This window comes from Penicillium robsamsonii (genome assembly GCF_028829455.1).
Source record: "Penicillium robsamsonii strain IBT 29466 chromosome Unknown utg000003l_segment0_segment0, whole genome shotgun sequence".
In the NCBI taxonomy this organism is placed as follows: Eukaryota; Fungi; Ascomycota; class Eurotiomycetes; order Eurotiales; family Aspergillaceae; genus Penicillium; species Penicillium robsamsonii.
In genome coordinates, this window is record NW_026643221.1 from 5,846,261 (window position 1) to 5,865,605 (window position 19,345).

Below are 19,345 nucleotides of genomic sequence, written 5' to 3' on the forward strand. Positions count from 1 at the left end.
AAAACGACACACTCAAATAAATTTGGCTAAGCCCAAAGCAGACCGTCTATTTACTAATTGGGTAGGTTTACGTCACCTATAGTCATGTGATTTGACCAGGGTCCAGACGTCGACGATTTTGCCCAGTAAAATGAAACTGCAGCTAGTCCATTTCGAGCCTTCACGATAAAATAAAGTACATCACGTGACGTTTGTATATAAAGGGGATCCAGGTATACCGCCTACTTGTTTGGGCTGACAATGGCAAAACCGTCATGTGATAAGATACTTAGGTAATTGGGATAAAAGGTCTTGGGCGGTGTATTATTGCCTTGGGCGGTGTCAGATAGCAGTATCATTTTTTTCTAACCGCTGGGAAGTTTTTTGGTCGCAAGACGAAGCCCAGTGTTTTTTCCAAACAACACTAATCCGGAATCGTCATGCCACGCAAGGCGATTGACTCGCGGATTCCCGCTCTTATTCGAAATGGTGTGCAGGAGAAGAAGCGCAGCTTCTTCGTGGTTGTTGGCGACCATGCCAAGGATGTGATCGTGCATCTTCACTATATTATGTCCAGCGTGGACGTGAAGCAGAACAAGTCGGTACTATGGGCTTACAAGAAGGATCTGCTTGGATTCACGAGCCACCGCAAGAAGCGCGAAATGAAGATCAAGAAGGAGGTCAAGCGTGGCATTCGCGAACCGAACCAGGAAGACCCATTCGAACTTTTCATCACCCTCAACCAGATTCGCTATGTCTACTATAAGGAAACCGAGAAGATTTTGGGTAACACCTACGGCATGTGTGTGCTGCAGGACTTCGAGGCCATGACTCCCAATTTGCTTGCACGAACCGTCGAGACCGTCGAGGGTGGAGGTTTGGTGATCCTGCTTTTGAAGAGCATGACCAGTTTGAAACAGCTTTACACCATGTCCATGGATATTCACTCGCGATACCGAACGGAGGCACACGATGATGTTGTTGCTCGTTTCAACGAGCGATTCATCCTGTCCCTCGGAAGTTGCGATTCGTGTCTGGTGGTCGACGACGAGCTGAACGTGTTGCCTATCTCCGGCGGCAAGACCGTGAAGCCCCTCCCCGCCCCCGAAACAACCGACGAGTCAGCTTTCGGCACAAAGAAGGAATTGAAGGAAATCAAGGAGAGTTTGGCGGACTCGAAGCCCGTCGGCCCCTTGCTCAGCTTGGCTCGCACCGTGGATCAAGCGAAGGCGCTCCTGACCTTTGTCGATGCTATCGCTGAAAAGACTCTGAAGAGCACTGTTACTCTGACTGCTGGTCGTGGACGAGGAAAGTCCGCCGCTCTCGGTGTCGCCATTGCCGCCGCTGTTGCTCACGGTTACAGCAACATCTTCATCACTTCTCCCAGCCCAGAGAACTTGAAGACACTCTTCGAATTTATCTTCAAGGGTTTCGATGCTCTTGGATATCTCGACCATGTTGACTACACCATCTTGCAGTCGACCAACCCTGACTTCAACAAGGCCGTTGTGCGTGTCAACATTCACCGCAACCACCGTCAAACCATCCAGTACATTCAGCCCCAGGATGCGCAAGTCTTGGGACAGGCAGAGCTTCTCGTTATCGATGAGGCTGCGGCTATCCCTCTACCATTGGTCCGTAAGCTGATGGGACCTTACCTGGTATTCATGTCCTCCACCATCAACGGATACGAAGGCACGGGCCGGTCCCTGTCTCTGAAGTTAATTCAGCAACTGCGGGAACAATCCCGAAGTGGAGTCAAGACTGACGATACGGACGTCGCCGACCGCAGCACAGGAAAGTCAGCCAAGGGTGCGGACAAGAACCTCAGCGGCCGCACCTTGAGGGAGATCACTCTCTCGGAGCCTATTCGATATGCCCCTGGTGATTCTGTCGAGAAATGGCTGAACAAGGTCCTTTGCCTTGACGCAACTCTTCCCAAGTCGCACATGAACACACAAGGATGTCCTCACCCCTCGCAATGCCAGCTGCTCCAGGTCAACCGTGATACCCTGTTCTCCTTCCACCCTGTTTCCGAGAAGTTCTTGCAGCAGATGATGGCGCTCTATGTTGCCAGTCACTACAAGAACACACCCAACGACCTTCAGCTTATGAGTGACGCTCCCGCTCATCAACTCTATGTCCTCGTCCCACCTATTGATGAGGAGGCCACCAAGCTGCCCGAGCCTCTTTGTGTCATTCAGGTCGCTCTTGAAGGTCGCATCAGTCGCCAGAGTGTGCTCAACAGTCTTAGCCGTGGTCAGCGCGCCGGCGGTGATCTCATCCCGTGGTTGGTCAGCCAGCAGTTCCAGGATGAGAACTTCGCCAGTCTCTCAGGTGCTCGTGTTGTCCGTATTGCAACCAACCCCGAATATGTGGGTATGGGATACGGTTCCCGCGCTATGGAGCTTCTGGTCGATTTCTTCGAGGGCAAGTTCACCAACTTGGAGGAGGAGGCCCTTTCCACCGAAGAGCAAATGGTCCGTGTTACGGACGAAGAGCTCGCCAGCTCTAGTCTTTTGGACGACAACGTCCACGTCCGAGACATTCGTTCCATGCCCCCGCTGTTCGGCAAGCTGACTGAGCGTCGCCCTGATGTCCTCGACTACATCGGTGTCAGCTACGGTCTTACCCCATCCCTCCACAAGTTCTGGAAGCGCGGTTCTTTCGTCCCAGTATACCTGCGTCAGACCCCCAACGAACTCACTGGAGAGCACTCTTGCGTGATGGTCCGTACCCTCTCGACTGGCGAGACTGACGACGCCTGGCTGAGCGCCTACGCTCGCGACTTCCACAAGCGATTCCTGTCACTCATGTCCTACCAATTCGGACAGTTCCCATCCGTCCTCTCCCTTAGCATCTGCGAGTCTGCCAACTCCGGTGCCAAGAAGGACCCGAAGTTCAAGCCGCGTACGCTGCAGAAATCCGACCTCGATGCTGCCTTCTCGCCCTTCGATCTCAAGCGTCTGGACAGCTACGCCAACAACCTCTTGGACTACCACGTCATCCTGGACCTGGTCCCCGCTCTCTCCGACTACTACTTTGGCAACCGCCTCGATGGCAAGGTCAGCCTCTCCGGCGTGCAGCAGTCCATCCTCCTCGCCATTGGCCTGCAGCACAAGAACCTCGACGACCTCGAGAAGGAGCTGAACCTCCCCTCCTCCCAGCTCCTCGCCATGTTCCTCAAGATTGTCCGCAAGATCTCCACCCACTTCCGCGGTCTTATCGAGAGTGATATCGAGCAGTCTCTGCCCGCACAGAAGGTTCGCATTGAGACCTCTGCCGCTCACGACGACGAGCCCGAAGTCAACCTTCAGCCCCTCCCCGTCTCTCTCGAAGATGAGCTCCGCGAAGGAGGCAAGAAGATCGACGAGGAGATGCGCGCCAAGCAGCTTGCTCTAGGCACATCTAACCCGTAAGTTTTAATCGCATTGCCTGTCTATCGAAACAACAATAACTGATTTCCAGCCAGTGATAGACCTGACAGCTCTAAGCCTTCTAAGCGCAAGAAGATCGAGACTGCGCGCGACATCTACGACAAGGAGATTGACTCAAAGCGACAAAAGATGATCAAGAAGGGCACCGAGGGCCGCAAAAAGCGCTGAATGATTTAGGTTCTGGACAGTTTTCTTTTTGCATTAATGTACGGTGTTCGGTTTCTTGGGTCTAAAAAGACTTGCTTGTGTCTAGTATTCGTCTGTATTCAAGGTTCATCTTTCCACAGGATATTCGTCTCTTGTACATACATATGAATCATGTGTTTATCATACCTACATTTGATTGTTCCGTAGAGATGATGAAATATGTCCTAACGGCTTGATGCATTGCCTACATAAGCTTATGCGATTCGCTCTCAAAACTAAACAAAAACGAATACTGGATAGAGGTCAACACACTAGCACCGACCTCATCCAGGGATCATGAACTGATCACAGCTCATCATGCTCCACGGCCTCTGTCTCAACCGTCTCAGCTTCAGGTTCAACCTTAGCTTCCGCCTCAGTCTTAACCTCAGCCTCGGGTTCAGCCTCAGCCTCAACACCAACAATACCCTCAGGCAACTTCTCCTTAGCACCTTCACCCAACCGAATCCCATCAACCCAAGACTCGACCGCAACAGCCCCAAAGTCTCCATCGGCACCGCTGAACCGACGCCACCAGCCACGACGCGCATTCAACGCGATAATCTCAACAGTCTGGCCATCAGCCAAGGCTAATGCCTCACGCAGAGTCTTGGACCCAGTGTTGACAGCAGGGACAGCATACAGCGGGAAGAGATGCGTTCCACGCTGGGCGTGCTTGTGGCCGATCTCCGCGACGTTCGCGAGCGCCTCGGTAGCAGACGCTGGGAGCGCGGCGTCGGGCTCGCTCGTCTCGGGGAGGATGACTAGCACACAAGTGCCTGACTTTGGTGCGAGACAGGCTGCTTCGAGGGATTCGGGGGTGGAGAGGGTTGGAATTGGGGGTACGGAGATGGGGACCTGAGCGGGCTTGACAGAGGGTTCTGTTGTGTCCTGGTCCTGGGATGCAGTGGGTTTGAGGTCTTCTGCGTCGTCGGCGACGGAGGTAGGCTTGGAAGCGGACTTGGACTTTGACTTTGGTTTCGGCTTGGGCTTGTCGGAGGCGGAACGGGACGACGCGTCTGGGTTTGGTGTCGCCGCTTGGCTCAGGAACTCGATGATTGGCTTCTTTTTCAGCTCGCCGGTGTAGATTTTGTGCTCTGCGTCAGTGCTGGGGATGAGGACGAGCGTCGGGAACTCGGTGATGCCGTACTTGTTCACGGTGGCGGATTCCTTGTTCCGTACCTGGGCGATGTCAATTGCGCCGAGGAAGTCGATTGCCAGGGCGCGGATCAGCGCGCCTGTTGTGCCCTTCTCTGTGAAGAGAATGGCCTTGGGCCGGTCCTCGTTTTTTCCGAGCCATTTGTCCAGGTCCTTGTCTGTTGCGCGCTTCACGTGGTTGGGGATGTGGTCGACGACTGCGTCGACGATACCTTTGGCGGTGCGGGCGCCTTGGTAGTCCTCGACACGGGGCTTTCCGGGCTTTTTGGAAGGGGTCACGATCTTCAGGGTCGGGAAGCCCTGGACACCCATCTGTCCGCAGAAGGGCTTGTTTTCGTCATCGTCGCAGTTGATTGCGGCGACTTTCGCGAGTCCGTCGAGGTTTTTCGCGGCTTTTTCAAAGGCAGGCTTGAGGTTCTTGCAGTGGCCGCACCAGGGCGCGTAGAATCTAAGTGAAAATGTGAGTGAAGGTCGGAGGGGAGAGGCAGAGAGCTAGATAGCTATAGTGCGGGACAGCTTACTCGACGATCTATGGAGTAGCCAACCATTAGCCGATTGCGCGTATTTAGGAAGACGATGGGCACTTACCGATGTATGATTCGAATTCGCAATAAGCGATTTGTAGGTTTTGGGATTCAACTGGATCACCGGCGAATTCTTGGTGTATAGTCCATCGGCGTTAACAGGTAGTGCCGCAAGGAGCGAGACAAGCAAAAGACTGGCGCTGTGCAGCATGGCGAATTGTCTACGGGTAGTTTCAAAGCAGAAGTGAGATTCAGCGAAGTAGCCAAGAACAAACAAAGAACCAGAAAAGACAAATGGTCCGATTTACGCAAGGTGTCCTGAAGCTCTTGGCGGTCTATACTGTCCCAAGTACTAACTAACTAGCAGTGAATGTACTATTATCTAAATACCTCAATATGCATATTATACGTGGATTAGTATAATAAAATGTGTTAAAGTATCCAACGCTTGAAAGTATTAAAGGAATTACTTAAACATCCTGTGGACTGGTACGGAGTATATCTCCAAAGCCTCCGTCCTTTTCATCTTCGATAAACACAACCTAGCAATGGCCATATCAAAGGAGAGCCATGACGTGGCCTTTCTACCTCGCGAACTCTTCTGGATGATCTTAGGCTATTTACGGCCAAAGGAACTAGTCCGCTGTCGCCGCGTCTCACGTGCCTGGAACGAAGCCTTTAGCAACCCAGCCATCCTACTCCCACTCTTAAAGAAACATTACCCATGGACAAAAGAAGTCAGAAGCCTCTGCAAAAATTCATCCCTTGATAACCAACACCAAGGTCATCATCTTTTCGACCAGGTCGCTTCACGATATGATCACCTAGAACGAGGCAAGCCCCGCTCTATCCAGAAGTACCGCCTCTGCGATGACTTTGGCAGCGCTGGAGACCGTGAATGGTACCAGGTACAGCCATGGGAGTCACACGCCAGTCATGTGAGGCGCTTTATCGACCGTCAATTTGCTGAGGCTTTATGGACTTTCGAAGATGGCCTACTGGTCTACCCCAGCGCCGATCATCAGTTCCTCGTGCTCCTAGATTTGGAAACGGACCGGCAGTTCATGGTACCCTTTATTATCCGTGGCAAGGTGATTCGTCGAGTGCGTCTGCAGAAGAGGTTGCTCGTCGTTGAGTGGGCTGAGCCGAAAGCCTTTCACTGGTTGAATGATAGCGACGGCGTGCATCGTCACTTCGCATCCTCCTTTGATGTGATGGGGAATGAAAAGCAAGGGTGGAATATTGTCCCACGCAATGAATGGAAAATTATGTTTTTGGGCCATCCGCTGAGCGAGCGAGATCGGTTCTTCTCCTCGCATAGCAATACCCACTATGTGATTTATATATGGCAGCCAAACCGCAGCTTATATACATCCGATGAGGATGCCCCCATTGAGTCTTTGTCTGTCTGGGACATATCGAAAAAATCATCATACCGACCTTCATTGGATCCCACCGGACGACTGAAAGACGACTCACCTGATGACACCCCATCGATCGTGGCACGATTTGGATTCCGAGACCTGGAGTTCTTCGACATTCGACAACGAGGCTGTCCAAGCATTCAACGATTGGATATTACGGATGATGCCCGGGCAGTCGAGATTACGGAAAACGTTTGCATCCGTCCGGAAGACCAACCACCCGAGCCGTTCGGATTTCCTCAGCCTATCACTACAAGCATTCCTATAGTAGGAAATGGGCCTCATTGGCGCCGGGATTTTGAGGGGATTCTACCACCTTATCGTGGGAACTGCAGCATGCAGGCAGAAACTATGAGGTCCGATGGGTTCATCATGATGGACCCTTGGTATGGTGTTATTGCTCAGGTGACTGTACTTGAGCCTGATCTTGGCTTTTGTCTTCATTTCGATCCTTGGACGTGGGTCCAGGATCAGGTTGTTCGTTTGACTATCCAGACGCCTCGCTCGAGTGTCACTTGTGAGAATTGGGATTTTGTGGGCAGGGGGAGGCTTGCTGGTTGTGAGAAATATTTGGTGGGCGAGAATTGCAATCGAGAACTAGTGATTTACCGATTTGATAGATGAATTGAAGAGACTTGTGCCATGCAAGATTTCATTTCTATTAAGCTTACTTCGATTCACCTCTGCCTTCCCGATGCCTATATCAATCTCTCATTCTATTTATTATACACCTCTCACTTTTCGCCGGTTAAATAGCAAGCGTACTCAGCCGCTGTTTACCTCTAGGCTAATCCGTCAGTACAGGAAGCGGTCATTTACACAATTACCTTCCCCTATTTATTGCAGAACTGAGCGCAGTGCCGCCAGAATTTCTGCCACGGGTTATGTAGTGGAAGACATATACTTTTGTCAACGAAACAATTTTGAAGTAAAAATGAAGTAAAGGTGAGAGTAAGTGAGAAAAGTGAGAAAAAAGTGCATGAAGAGTCATAGATCCTTCGTTAGGCTAATTTAATTTTGTCTCGGGATGGATTGATGATTTACAATATACCGTATGAAGAGGTGTAAAAGGGGTGGATCATGATTTCAGCGATCTGCGAGACACAGCCGGTATATACACATTTTAGCAATATCTTGAACGAGATAAAGGTAAGGCCCTATGGCGAAAAGAACTACCTAAGAACCGCATCTCACTATGGGAAGATAAATCTGTAGCGCTGTGGAGAACGAAAATAGTGAAGAAGCCTAACACTAAGTAAGCCCCTAAGTCGCCCGATATATCTATATTTGCTCCGAATCTCTCCCTTGATATTGGAATTAAGAAATAGTCGAACTATGTCTTCTACGCAATCACTTTTAACCTAGATCTGCAAGTTGGCGTTTTGGTTTTTGCCGGCTTTGCGACGTATACCTGAAATGGGGCAACGATAATAAACCCCTAGAGTCTTATGTGTACCCTTTTGTTGCTATCTGGACTACTCTCGTCTGTGGTGGAATGTTTTATTGCCCATTTCTAGCTAGAGCACTAAAAAGGATGTCTGGCGCCGGCAAGCAAATGTCGCGGACAAATCATCTATGTATTAGATATAGCCCAGTGGTCAAATTACCGGCGATTAAACCTTTAATGCCTTCTCACATACAGACTATAATAACAAACTTAGAAATACATAACTTCTAGGAGGAAGAACGTGTAACGAATCGAAGCTTAGAGTTTGGGAAGCTATTAGGACCACGATCTGTCTTACAAGTTACTAGCCTTAGAGGTATACAGTTAGTGGTCTCCGTCACTTAATTAGGAGTTATCGTAGTTGTGAGCAGCACTTCTTCTCGTCGTAGAAGTCAACGGCTGCACAACCCGAAAAAGACACCACCCGCAACGATCTTCCACTCTAAGATTTCCTAGTTTCAGAACAATCGTAGTCTGCTGTGACTTATAATGTCTTGTTGTTTAGCTCAGCATATCCATAGCTAGCTTTATGATTGAAAAGCTCAAGGCCACACACTCGTGCTTGCAATTCTCCAGGATCCACACCCAGTCATGACATGGCTCAATTGCACTTCCTGTGAAGACTAAGCTCGACTACATCGATATCACAGGTCATGATCGGGGTCTTGGATCTGAATTTGTGAGTGGTAAGAGGATAATGTCACTCACATCTAAGCAGATAGGGTTCTGTTGAAGGATATATTGCGATGGTAAGTATGTATTTCCTATTCCTTTCGGTCAAATATACGAAATTCGTCGCTTTGGGCTTGCCTCATCTGATCGGGTCTGTTTCCACGGTCTTTCTTGCTCACCTCATTATATGTACTTTTCATCTCTCATCTCTCAATTCGAGATTCCCTCCTGTCACTACATATTATCATGGCTTCTAACCCCACTGCTTGTGGGCCTAATGACAATGGCCAAATTGTGACAAGGAAATTGAGCGTGAAAGCCCTCGCTTAACTGCCCTTGGGATGAATGGAAAGACAGAAGATTTAGCTCGTAAGAGGTGCAAGAGTACAGTTAGAAGTCAAGTTTACTTAGAAGTGACTTCAAACAGAACCGGAAGCGAATGTACAAACACATCAGATATATATCCGAAGAGGAATGTATCGTGATATCTTGGCCAAGGTTCAATACGTTCAATAAAATAGGGTAAAAAGTCCACCATGATATTGACAGTGATGTTTTTTTTTCTCTTTTCCAACAAGATGATAAGACCGAAAGGGTTTTCCTCTCACAACTCCCGAGATATCCTTCCCCCTTTCCGAAACCACAGCGAAGAAACCAAACCGAAAAGGAATCCAGATCGAACAAACATGAGAGAAGAGGGACAAACGAAGAACAGAAAACACATGTGATCCAACATGGGATCAGTCACTGCTCCTGCAAACCAGATCCGAGGTGAGGGACATGACCTGAGAATTTACATCGGACGCAAGCCATCATACCGCAACCAGGACAGGTGAGGATGTATGTAGGCAACCACATGTTGCAAACTTTGCAAACGGGACGGCAGAACTCCTTGTACCAGTATCCGAGGTGGGAGCAAACCTTGGGATCATTCCGAACTTTCATAGGCGATGCCGTAGGGACTGAAAGACGAACATTTTCCAACCAGCCACAATAGGTCTCCAACATAAGGCCGTTAAGCTCACCACCGAGGTCATCAATGGTATATCGTCCATGGGGGTCGGCAAGCTTCTGTTTGAGAAATGAGACTAGAGGGCGCAATGAATCATGGCCCACCAAGTAGGAGTTGATCAATTTGTCAGCATCAGACGTGGAACTGTTAGTGGTAGATTCAGAATCATCGGCGGTGGCGTTGATAGACGAGTGCTCGTCAGCTGAATGAGTGTAGGTGGGAAAGTTGACATTTGAATCATCAGCAGTGGACCTACAATTCCAGTGCCCGTCTGGTGAATGAGTGTGGTTGGTAGAGTAGCAACTTGTTGAGAAGTCGACGGATGAATCGTTGCTCGCAGCAGACTTAGGACTTGAAGTACTACCATAGGAAGTTGGAGAGTCAGAGTAATTTGGAGAGGAGCCGGACGCCTTGGCGTATTCGTAGGCAAATGCATCGAATGTGTCTGCAGGGTTGCAGGTCTTGATATCCTCTTCGGGCAGGACATCCGCGAAATGATTGAACTGATGGCCAAAGTCAAGGTCGTCCAAGACTCCTTCGACATTATGATCTTGCTCTACCACAATATCTCCTGGATCACGCTTCATTCGAGCCTGCATGTTTGCCTTGCGACGCTCTGCCCGTGCCTTCTGCACTTCTGGATCAATGCCAGCCCATTCGTTCTCCCATTTGGTATTCTCTTCCTGGAATTGTGCAAGTTTTGCCTTGGATTCGGCCGAATTTGGGTCCATGTGTACACTTGTTCCATAACTGTAGTAGTAGCTGGGGCTGTACTGGCGTTGATTCATTGACTTGTATTCATATGGTGACTCGGTAAATTGGCCCGGCCAGTAGTCGAAATCATATCCGTGGCGTTCTCGTTTTGACGACCGATAGTGATTGCCCCTGTAGGACCAAGGTGGTATGTCATCCTCGGGATCTAGGTGTCTTTTGGTCTTGCTTTTCAGGGCCTCGTCAAGTAAGTACCTACGGTCTTTGTCACGGAGAAGTTCAACAGCATCTTGAATCTTTTTGCAATGACTTGTCAGCGATTTTCAGCGACTTGAGGTTATGAGTATACTTTTCTGAATCGTTCAACAGTCGCAACGGTGTTTCCAGCCTTGTCTGGGTGAAGCTTCAAGGCGAGCCGCTTGTAGGCAAGGTTGATGTCCTGGATTCGGGCATTTCGCTCGACTCCCAGGATCGCGTATGCATCAATGGTCACACCGATGGTCGACATGTTTGCCGTCATACAAGTCTTGATATCGAATGTCAGTATTTTGTTATATGTGTGTAGGCTTGAAGATAAATATTCGTTGAAGTTATTTCAACAGCCAGGTAGAACGAGAGAGATGTAAAGAGAGTAATGTGAGATAAATATGAAGGAATGTGGGCAATCAGAACATATCAGGTGAGGAAGGTGGAAACAGTCCCAGAGGATTGTTGGGATGAAGATGACTATATCAAAACTCACCGCACAAACGTAAGAAATCAAATTAGAAATAAGGGCCAATGTAGAGGCCCGAGACAAGAAGAAATAAACGAGGTAATAGAGAAGAGTATGGGAAATAGAAAAAACAAGAGTATGGCTCTGGAGGTGAACAAGAGTGGAATAAAGAACAAAGACCAGCAGAAAGAATGATCAGCATGAGATTGAAGAACAGCAGCAAGAAATAGATGTACAAGGGAAGGAAAGGAAAGAGGAAGCAGGGCAAGAAGAGAAGGGTATAAGTATAGCGAGGACGAGAGGTGCCTTGAATAGACAACGCTATTGTAAACCGAATCCTATTGATCAGGGGATCAGATCCCATTGGTGAGAAGCTATAAACGGCATGGTATGAGAATCCATAAATGGCATAGTACCATCACATTTTATATCAAACAAAGAACATCTCAAACAAAGAAGTTCAATGTTACCCAAATGGGTAGTCTCCAGGGTTAGGGCTATACACAAGGATAGTGTGATCATATCCCCATTGGGTAGAGGCTAGAAATTATCAGGATCCTAGTAGCACTTTTTGTTGGCCTAAGTTAGGGCTGTACATAAGGGCAAAGACTATACATAAGGAATTGAAATGGATTCACTCTGGTTTTACACAAGCTGAAGTTCGATCTAAATATGAACAAGTCTACACTAAGGTGACTTCGTCCTGTAGAATCAAATCAAGACATATCCGCACTGGCAGTGGCACCGGTAATAATCTCAACCAGCTCGCTGGTAATGGTGGCCTGGCGCTGACGGTTGTACAAGATCTGGAACCTGGGGGGCTGTTAGAGTCGACTCTTAAAGACATTACAGGTAAAACATACTTGTTGATCATCTCTCCAGCGTTCTTGGAGGCGTTCTCCATGGCGTTGCGACGAGCAGAGATCTCACAGGCGTGGCCCTCAGCCATAGCCCAGAAGAGGTTGTTGGCAAGAGAGTACTCGCGGAGGCTGCCCAGAACCTCATCGTCGACCTCGTAAGAGGAGATGTTGGCTACATTGGATGTTAGTTGGAAATCAATGAACAGCATGCAATCAATTCTCACCGGACTGGGTGATAGCCTCCTCGGAGTAGGCCTCGAGGGAGACAGCCTCGTAGCTGGTAGCGTTGACGAAAGAGTTGTAGATGATGCGAACGCTGGCGTAATCCTCGGGCAGAAGAGCGATCTGGTCGGCAATGGCCTGGGCATCGGCGAAGGTGGGAATGTCCTTGCAGACGTTGGCGAAGCTCAGAACGATCTTCTCGGGGGCGGCACGGGACAGCTGAGCCTTGGCCTTCTCACCGAGAATGGCAATGTCGGCGTTGGGGTTTTCGGCCAAGATACGGCGGGTAGCCTTGCTCAGACCGGAGTGGATACCACCGCAAAGACCCTTGTCGGAGCTGGCAACAACCAGAAGAGTCTTCTTGTCCTCCAGAGGCTTGGTCTCGGCCTGCTCGAAAACGGTGTTGGAGGTTTTACCGTAGACGCGGGATTCGTCCATGGCCCTCTGGGCACGGGTGAGACGAGTGGACGCAACAACCTTCATGGTGTTGGTGATCTTCTCGATGTTCTTGATGGACTTGAGACGACCCTCAATCTCACGCAGAGTCGCGAAAGTGGCGGCATTGGCGGGGGCAGGGCTTGATTTCGCAGTCAGTAATTGTCGATTTCACCTCCTCTGACGTCCAACATATCTTCCAGCTTCAATGGTGTCGAGGTGGTTGCGTCGGAGTACGTCGGGTGGAAGGACTTTTGGCACGAGGTATCGGATGAAGACTTACCGAGCGACGGCGGCACCACCAGCCCGCAGGGCCGGGCGGACGGCACGGGAGAACATTATGCGAGAGATTTAAAGAGAAAAGGGAACGAGCAGTTAGTGACTGCGGAGAGGAGGGGTGTGACGAAGGTTAGACGGGGATGCCTCGCTGGTCGGGAAGGAAGTTGAGAACCAGGGAGGTTCTGTCTCCGTGCTGCCGCTAAACCAGAAGGGGCAAGCATCTACGGTGCGCCATTCCGACTTCCACCGCAGTGATGCCTTAGGCATCAAGTATTTACATAACATCAACTTGGCGCCTCAGGCACCTCCCTGTAGTGCCTCAAGGCCTCTTTTCCCATTCCATTCCTCCATTCCCAAGTCCCCCAACCTTTCTCTCTCTTTCCTCACGTCTTTTCTCTCCTCTCGACTCTATTCCTCCGAATTCACCCGCAACATCCCCTCTATGCATGTATCATTGATGCAGCATATCTATTAATCTTATTCTTGCTCTTCATTGGTCAGAATTTCCTTACTTTCCTCCTTCTCCCAGGCGGCTCGATTTGCCCGACCAGGCGCACGAGGACGCCTCCCCTTACCAAAACATCGATCACTCTCATTTTACCCTCGACTACCTGTTGCTAGTCCAAGGACTACCATTATGAGCTCCTCGGAGGACGACGCACCCCTCATGCGCGTCAATGGACGTAGTAAAGGTACGTTCCTCGGGTGATTCGGTTGTGATTATGCACCTCTACAATTTGTCGCGAATCTTGGGTTTCCTTGCCCTTTATATTCTCAATACTATATCTCCTCTACGCTCTACACGATTGTACTTTTCTTATAGATCAGTGCTCGAGTGCATCTCGCACTTTGACGTCACTTCCTTCACACTTCCAACATAACTCGAACCACATTCTAACCTATTGTTTTCTGCACTTCTAGTTTCGCCAAAGTCTCCCGAGGCCGTCAAAATAGCGGATCCTAGCCCTGCCACGAATGGCCATGTTGAACCGGGAATATCCATCCGATTCGGTCCTGTGGAAGACAAAGATGTGAAGATGGAGGATGCAGACGATGCGCTGGGTGCCAGTAAGCGCAAGTCTCGGACTAGTGTGGGCGAAAAGAAGTCCTACGCAGAAGCAGAAAGCAGCGAAGAAGATGAACCTTTGGTACGCCTACCCCCATCGTGGGATGACCTTTGTTATTCCCAGTGCGGCCATACCGTCGCTTTCGGCTGAAGCGTCTGACCATTCGACAGAGCAAACGCCGGCGTACATCGGTGAAACACGAAGATCCCGAAACAGATGACGATGTGCCTTTGGGGCGCAACGGCCGCAAGCTTCCCAAGGCCGCTGAAACCTCCATCGGTGATGAGTCTGACTCCGACGTACCTATTGAACGGAAGCTTGCCGCACAAAAGAAAAAAATTGAAGAAATGGCAGAGAAGGAGGTCAAACCTCCGCGCAAACCTGCCGCAGCGAAGAAGGAGGCTAAGCCTGCAGTGACCAAGAAACAGACAAACGGCGTCAAGAAAGAGCCGGCCACCAAGGCTGCCCCCAAGAAGGGCAAAGCTAAGACCACCGTGAAGGCAGAAAGCCAGGACGCCGAAGAAAAGGAGGAGGAGGATGAATATCGCTGGTGGGAAGACCATACCAAGGGCGATGGAACGATCAAGTGGACAACTCTGGAGCACAACGGCGTGGTGTTCCCTCCCGAATACGAACCGCTGCCTAAGAATGTCAAGATGAAATATGATGGTGTTCCGGTCACTCTTGAACCTGAAGCCGAAGAGGTTGCTGGCTTCTTCGGCACCATGCTCAACTCAACTCACAACGTGGAAAACCCTGTGTTCCAGAAGAATTTCTTTGCCGACTTCAAGGAAGTCATCAAGAAGAGCGGCGGAGCGAAAGACCCCAATGGCAACAAGATAGACATCAAGGAGTTTGCCAAATGCGACTTCAAGCCCATCTTCGAATTCTACGAAGCTCAGCGTGAAGAAAAGAGACATCTGCCACCAGCAGAGAAGAAGGCTGCTAAAGCTTTGAAGGATGAGCAAGAAGCTCCGTACCAGTTCTGTATTTGGGATGGTCGCAAGCAGAAGGTGGGCAACTTCCGCGTGGAACCGCCTTCTCTATTCCGTGGCCGCGGCGAGCACCCGAAGACTGGTCGTGTCAAGACGCGCGTGCAACCTGAGCAAATCACCATCAATATCGGCAAAGAGGCGAAGGTCCCGCCGCCACCTCCCGGCCACAAGTGGAAGGAGGTGAAGCACGACCAGGAAGGCACCTGGCTTGCCATGTGGCAGGAAAATATCAATGGCAACTACAAGTACGTCATGTTAGCCGCCAATTCCGATGTCAAGGGACAAAGCGATTTCAAGAAATTCGAGAAAGCCCGTGAACTCAAGAAGCACATCGAGAAAATCCGCAAGGATTATCAAAAGAACCTCAAACATGATATGATGGTGGAACGGCAGAAGGCCACGGCAGTCTATCTTATTGATCAGTTCGCCCTCCGTGCTGGAAACGAAAAAGGCGAAGACGAGGCCGAAACCGTCGGTTGCTGTTCTCTGAAGTACGAGAATGTTACGCTGAAGCCCCCGAACACTGTTGTCTTCGATTTCCTGGGTAAGGATAGTATTCGGTTCTACGATGAAGTGCAGGTTGATCCGCAAGTCTTCAAAAACCTGAAAATCTTCAAAAAGGCACCCAAGAAGAATGGTGATGAAATTTTCGACCGCCTTACGGTATGTTCTCCCTCCCTCCTGCACCCATGAATGCTACTGACAAATAAAAGACTTCTGCTCTCAATAAGCACCTTGCCAACTACATGCCAGGTTTAACCGCCAAGGTTTTCCGTACTTACAACGCGTCTTATACCATGGGTTGTGTTCTCAACGAGATGAATGCTACGGGCGGTACCATCGCCGAAAAGGTGAAAGCGTACAACGATGCCAACCGTAAGGTTGCCATCTTGTGTAACCACAAGCGCACCGTCACTGCTGGCCATGCCAATGCGATGGAAAAGATGACCGAACGGGTGAGTTTTCTCTATTCCACCCTCATAAGGAGAGGCACAGTGCTAATATATGTATACAGATCAAGGGCCTTCGATACCAGAAGTGGCGGCTGAAGCAGCAAATGCTTGACTTGGATCCCACTCTGAAGAAGAAGAAGGGCGCAACGTTCTTTGAAATCGATGAGGATCTCGACCAAGAATGGATCCAAGAACACCAAACCTTTTTGATTGAGGAGCAGAGAACCAAAATCACCAAGAAGTTCGAGAAGGACAACGAAAAGCGCGTTGCTGATGGCGAGAAGGAAATGAAGGCTTCCGAGCTTGAGGAGCGTCTACAGGTCGTGAAAGAGATGGAAAAGAAGTTCAAGAAGGAGAACAAAACCGGCAAGGTTGAGGTCGAGGCCAAGGGCGCCACGGTTGAAAAGCTCGAGGGTTCCATCGCCAAGATCGACCAGCGGGTTGAAACCATGTCCGTACAGGCTCAGGACAAGGAAGACAACAAGGAGGTTGCCCTAGGTACCTCGAAGATTGTGAGTTTTTTTGGGGGATGGTCTCCCTTACAGTCTCACCAGCTAATCATACTCCTTAGAACTACATTGATCCTCGCCTCACTGTCGTCTTCAGCAAGAAGTTTGACGTCCCTATCGAAAAGTTCTTCTCCAAGGCGCTGCGTGAAAAGTTTGAGTGGGCCATCAAGTCCGTTGAGGAGGATTGGGAATTCTAATCTACCACCCATTGCCTTCCTTACTCGGGTGGGATCCTGTCTTTCGCGCACATTACTTTCTTCGTACAATATTTTCGGTTCCACTCAAGTCTGGCTTACAAGACGAGATGATTTTCCTTTGTTTGTTAGACGATTCTTTCCAATCTAGCTATTGATCCATTCGGACCCCTCATTGCATTCGCATGCTTGAGAAAGACTCAACGTCGCGGTCGACATTTTCATGGTTTTCGTTATAGGGGGCTTGGCTCAGAGTGTGGGCCTGCATTAGCGGTGGTAGTGGGGACGATATGATCGGTATACGCAAGTATACACGAGGGGAGAAAAAAGAAAAACCACAAAAACACACATCACAAAAGACCCATCGATTCGGTTGACTGGGGGACTTTGTTAAATGCATACACTCATGCATGGCAGTCGGACACCTTGCACAGTTTCTGTTCCGCTGCTCTTTGTCATTTCGGTCATGGGGCTAGAAGTCTTGCATAATTCATTCCATCGTTGCTATTCAAATCTAGCATAAGTCATTATCTCCCCCTCGCAGTCCAATGTAGTACCTGTTGCGTGGTGACATGTAGGTCTGTATAGCTAGCTCTTGGCCGTAGGTTGTGGGTATGTCCTGCTGCATAACATATCTGCAGGGTCTATGCATAATGCACAAGAATGGGACTAGCGCTATATGTCCAGTCCCCGTACACAATGTCTAACCACATAGTTACAGATCAAAGTTACGTAAGAGAACGTTGGTTTGAGATCGAAATAGAATATCAAAGTAGTCGGCGAAAGGCTGAATATGCTGCCAATGCAGGGCCATGCAAAAGGTAAACGAGGGAAGAAAGTGGAATAGAAACATGCAGGAAACAAGAGAATCCTCCCCGTAAAAACAGCGATTATCAATTACAGTACAAGGCTTAACTCACACCTAGCGATGCTAGACAGGTCTGTCTGGATAGATAGCTTCAGAGGTGGTTGGAGAGATGAGGAGATGCAGGAGAGCGTAGAGATGGTCGTGTCGTAGGGGATTCAATGCATCCTTTTGAGACATAATGCGATGACCGATATTCTTCATCGGGTAAGAGAGACCGTTAATGAATCATAGAAAAGAAAATAGAAAGATAGAAACGGGTAAAATAACCGACAGACGGGATATCTTCAAAGAAAAAAAAACAGAAAAAAAAAAAAAGACGAACCCCCCCCAAAAAACAAGTAAACCTCTCTCATGGCCACCAGCCCATGCGCTTATAGCTGTCCACAATTTCGCGGATACTATCAGCCCCGAAATTCGGGTACATTGGCTTCCAGCCAACCTCAGTCTCGAACTTCGACCCGTCAAGGGACATATCATCATCCTTGAGAGTATCACGCTCCAAGAACGGACTGATCGGTCCAGGGCGGGTGATATTAGCCCTCTCAATGAGCTCAGCCCAAGTCTGCAACCCGACCTCATTCATATCATCGACGACATCGTCAAGGTTCAGCTTCGCAAGCTGCGAAGCAAGGGACCCAATAAACGAAACCTTAAGACCAAACACCTCCGTCAAAGCCTTGGCAACATGTTCCTGTTTCGTGTCATTATGATCAACAACATTAAAAGCAACAACACCATCCTTGGGATCGATGAACCCCTTCGCAGCGCGCCACTTGGCAGCCTCAAACAACGCGCTAGCAGCATCCTTCACATGAAGGGTATTAATTTTCAGATCCTTTGTGTGCAAGAAAACCAAATCCTGCTTGAGATCGACATGCACAGCAGAAAGACAAATACCCGTAGCGAAGTAGCCGGGGTCATAGGCTCCGTAGACGTGGGGCAGGCGGAGGGCGCAGTACTGCAGATTTGGGATTTTGCGTAGTTCATCCGCGGCCTTTAGTTTCCACGCGGCGAGTTTATGCCACGGGGCGAGTTTGTCTGTTTCCTTGCGCGGCGTTGAGCCGCCCTTGTAGACGTGCGCTGTGGAAGTCTCGATGAAGGCGGGGATACCGCGTCGGGCGATTTCTTTACCGAGGGCGAGGGTGAGGGCGTAGCTGCGCACTTCGTAGACGTCGTCGGGTTGGGAGTGGCGTGTCTCGCCGCCGCAGTTGATTACATAGTCGAATTGTTTGCCGTTGGCTCTGTCGAAGATGCGTGGGAAGTGTTCTGGGAATCGGGTTAGTGAGAATTTGTTTGGGGAATTCCAATAGTCTGGGTACTTACGTTCACGGCTGGCATCAGCCTGGACGAATTTGTCCTTGGAACATGCTTCTTCGAATTCGGGAGCTAGCCAGGCCAATTGTGGGAGGACTTTGTCTACTAAGCGGACTTCTGAGGCTAGATCGTTCTCGTGGAGGTATAGGGCGAGGTGTCGACCGATGAAGCCTGGCGAATGTTAGTTGGAGACTAAGTATATTGAGACAAAGAAGACATACCGAGGCCACCGACGATTAGAACGGCGGGTTTGGCGTCAGCCATTTTGGATGTGAAAGAAAAAAGGTCTCCCCGCAGGTTCAGGAGAAAGGGGGAGAAAGGAGGGGGTCGGACTAAAACGAAAAACAGCAAAAGAATCAAAGAATATTATTAGACAATTAAAAA

The 19,345-nt window shown here is 49.6% G+C and overlaps 7 protein-coding genes across 7 annotated transcripts; 3 read left to right on the forward strand and 4 right to left on the reverse strand.

Annotated features, from left to right (window-relative positions):
- Window positions 1–419: 419 nt before the first annotated feature.
- N7447_006955 (ribosome biosynthesis protein KRE33) lies at window positions 420–3,584 on the forward strand (the record flags this gene model as incomplete). Its single annotated transcript, XM_057231217.1, has 2 exons — window positions 420–3,394; window positions 3,452–3,584. 2 exons carry the CDS (start codon window positions 420–422, stop codon window positions 3,582–3,584), a joined length of 3,108 nt encoding a protein of 1,035 aa, XP_057086307.1.
- Window positions 3,585–3,908: 324 nt separating this feature from the next.
- On the reverse strand, window positions 3,909–5,495 carry N7447_006956 (putative disulfide isomerase; the record flags this gene model as incomplete). The annotated part of the gene is made up of 3 exons (XM_057231218.1): window positions 3,909–5,208; window positions 5,282–5,289; window positions 5,349–5,495. The coding sequence occupies 3 exons, from the start codon at window positions 5,493–5,495 to the stop codon at window positions 3,909–3,911; spliced, it is 1,455 nt and encodes a 484-aa protein (XP_057086308.1).
- Window positions 5,496–5,832: 337 nt separating this feature from the next.
- Window positions 5,833–7,332, forward strand: N7447_006957 (F-box protein; the record flags this gene model as incomplete). The annotated part of the gene is made up of 1 exon (XM_057231219.1): window positions 5,833–7,332. The coding sequence occupies one exon, from the start codon at window positions 5,833–5,835 to the stop codon at window positions 7,330–7,332; it is 1,500 nt and encodes a 499-aa protein (XP_057086309.1).
- Window positions 7,333–9,571: 2,239 nt separating this feature from the next.
- Window positions 9,572–11,058, reverse strand: N7447_006958 (uncharacterized protein; the record flags this gene model as incomplete). The annotated part of the gene is made up of 2 exons (XM_057231220.1): window positions 9,572–10,846; window positions 10,900–11,058. The coding sequence occupies 2 exons, from the start codon at window positions 11,056–11,058 to the stop codon at window positions 9,572–9,574; spliced, it is 1,434 nt and encodes a 477-aa protein (XP_057086310.1).
- Window positions 11,059–11,981: 923 nt separating this feature from the next.
- N7447_006959 (F1F0 ATP synthase subunit gamma) lies at window positions 11,982–13,121 on the reverse strand (the record flags this gene model as incomplete). Its single annotated transcript, XM_057231221.1, has 4 exons — window positions 11,982–12,078; window positions 12,129–12,297; window positions 12,350–12,924; window positions 13,066–13,121. The coding sequence occupies 4 exons, from the start codon at window positions 13,119–13,121 to the stop codon at window positions 11,982–11,984; spliced, it is 897 nt and encodes a 298-aa protein (XP_057086311.1).
- Window positions 13,122–13,698: 577 nt separating this feature from the next.
- On the forward strand, window positions 13,699–16,782 carry N7447_006960 (DNA topoisomerase 1; the record flags this gene model as incomplete). Its single annotated transcript, XM_057231222.1, has 6 exons — window positions 13,699–13,753; window positions 13,983–14,209; window positions 14,299–15,786; window positions 15,837–16,079; window positions 16,139–16,588; window positions 16,648–16,782. The coding sequence occupies 6 exons, from the start codon at window positions 13,699–13,701 to the stop codon at window positions 16,780–16,782; spliced, it is 2,598 nt and encodes an 865-aa protein (XP_057086312.1).
- A 1,214-nt stretch (window positions 16,783–17,996) lies between these two features.
- Window positions 17,997–19,225, reverse strand: N7447_006961 (NAD-dependent epimerase/dehydratase family protein; the record flags this gene model as incomplete). The annotated part of the gene is made up of 3 exons (XM_057231223.1): window positions 17,997–18,913; window positions 18,971–19,132; window positions 19,183–19,225. The coding sequence occupies 3 exons, from the start codon at window positions 19,223–19,225 to the stop codon at window positions 17,997–17,999; spliced, it is 1,122 nt and encodes a 373-aa protein (XP_057086313.1).
- Window positions 19,226–19,345: the final 120 nt, after the last annotated feature.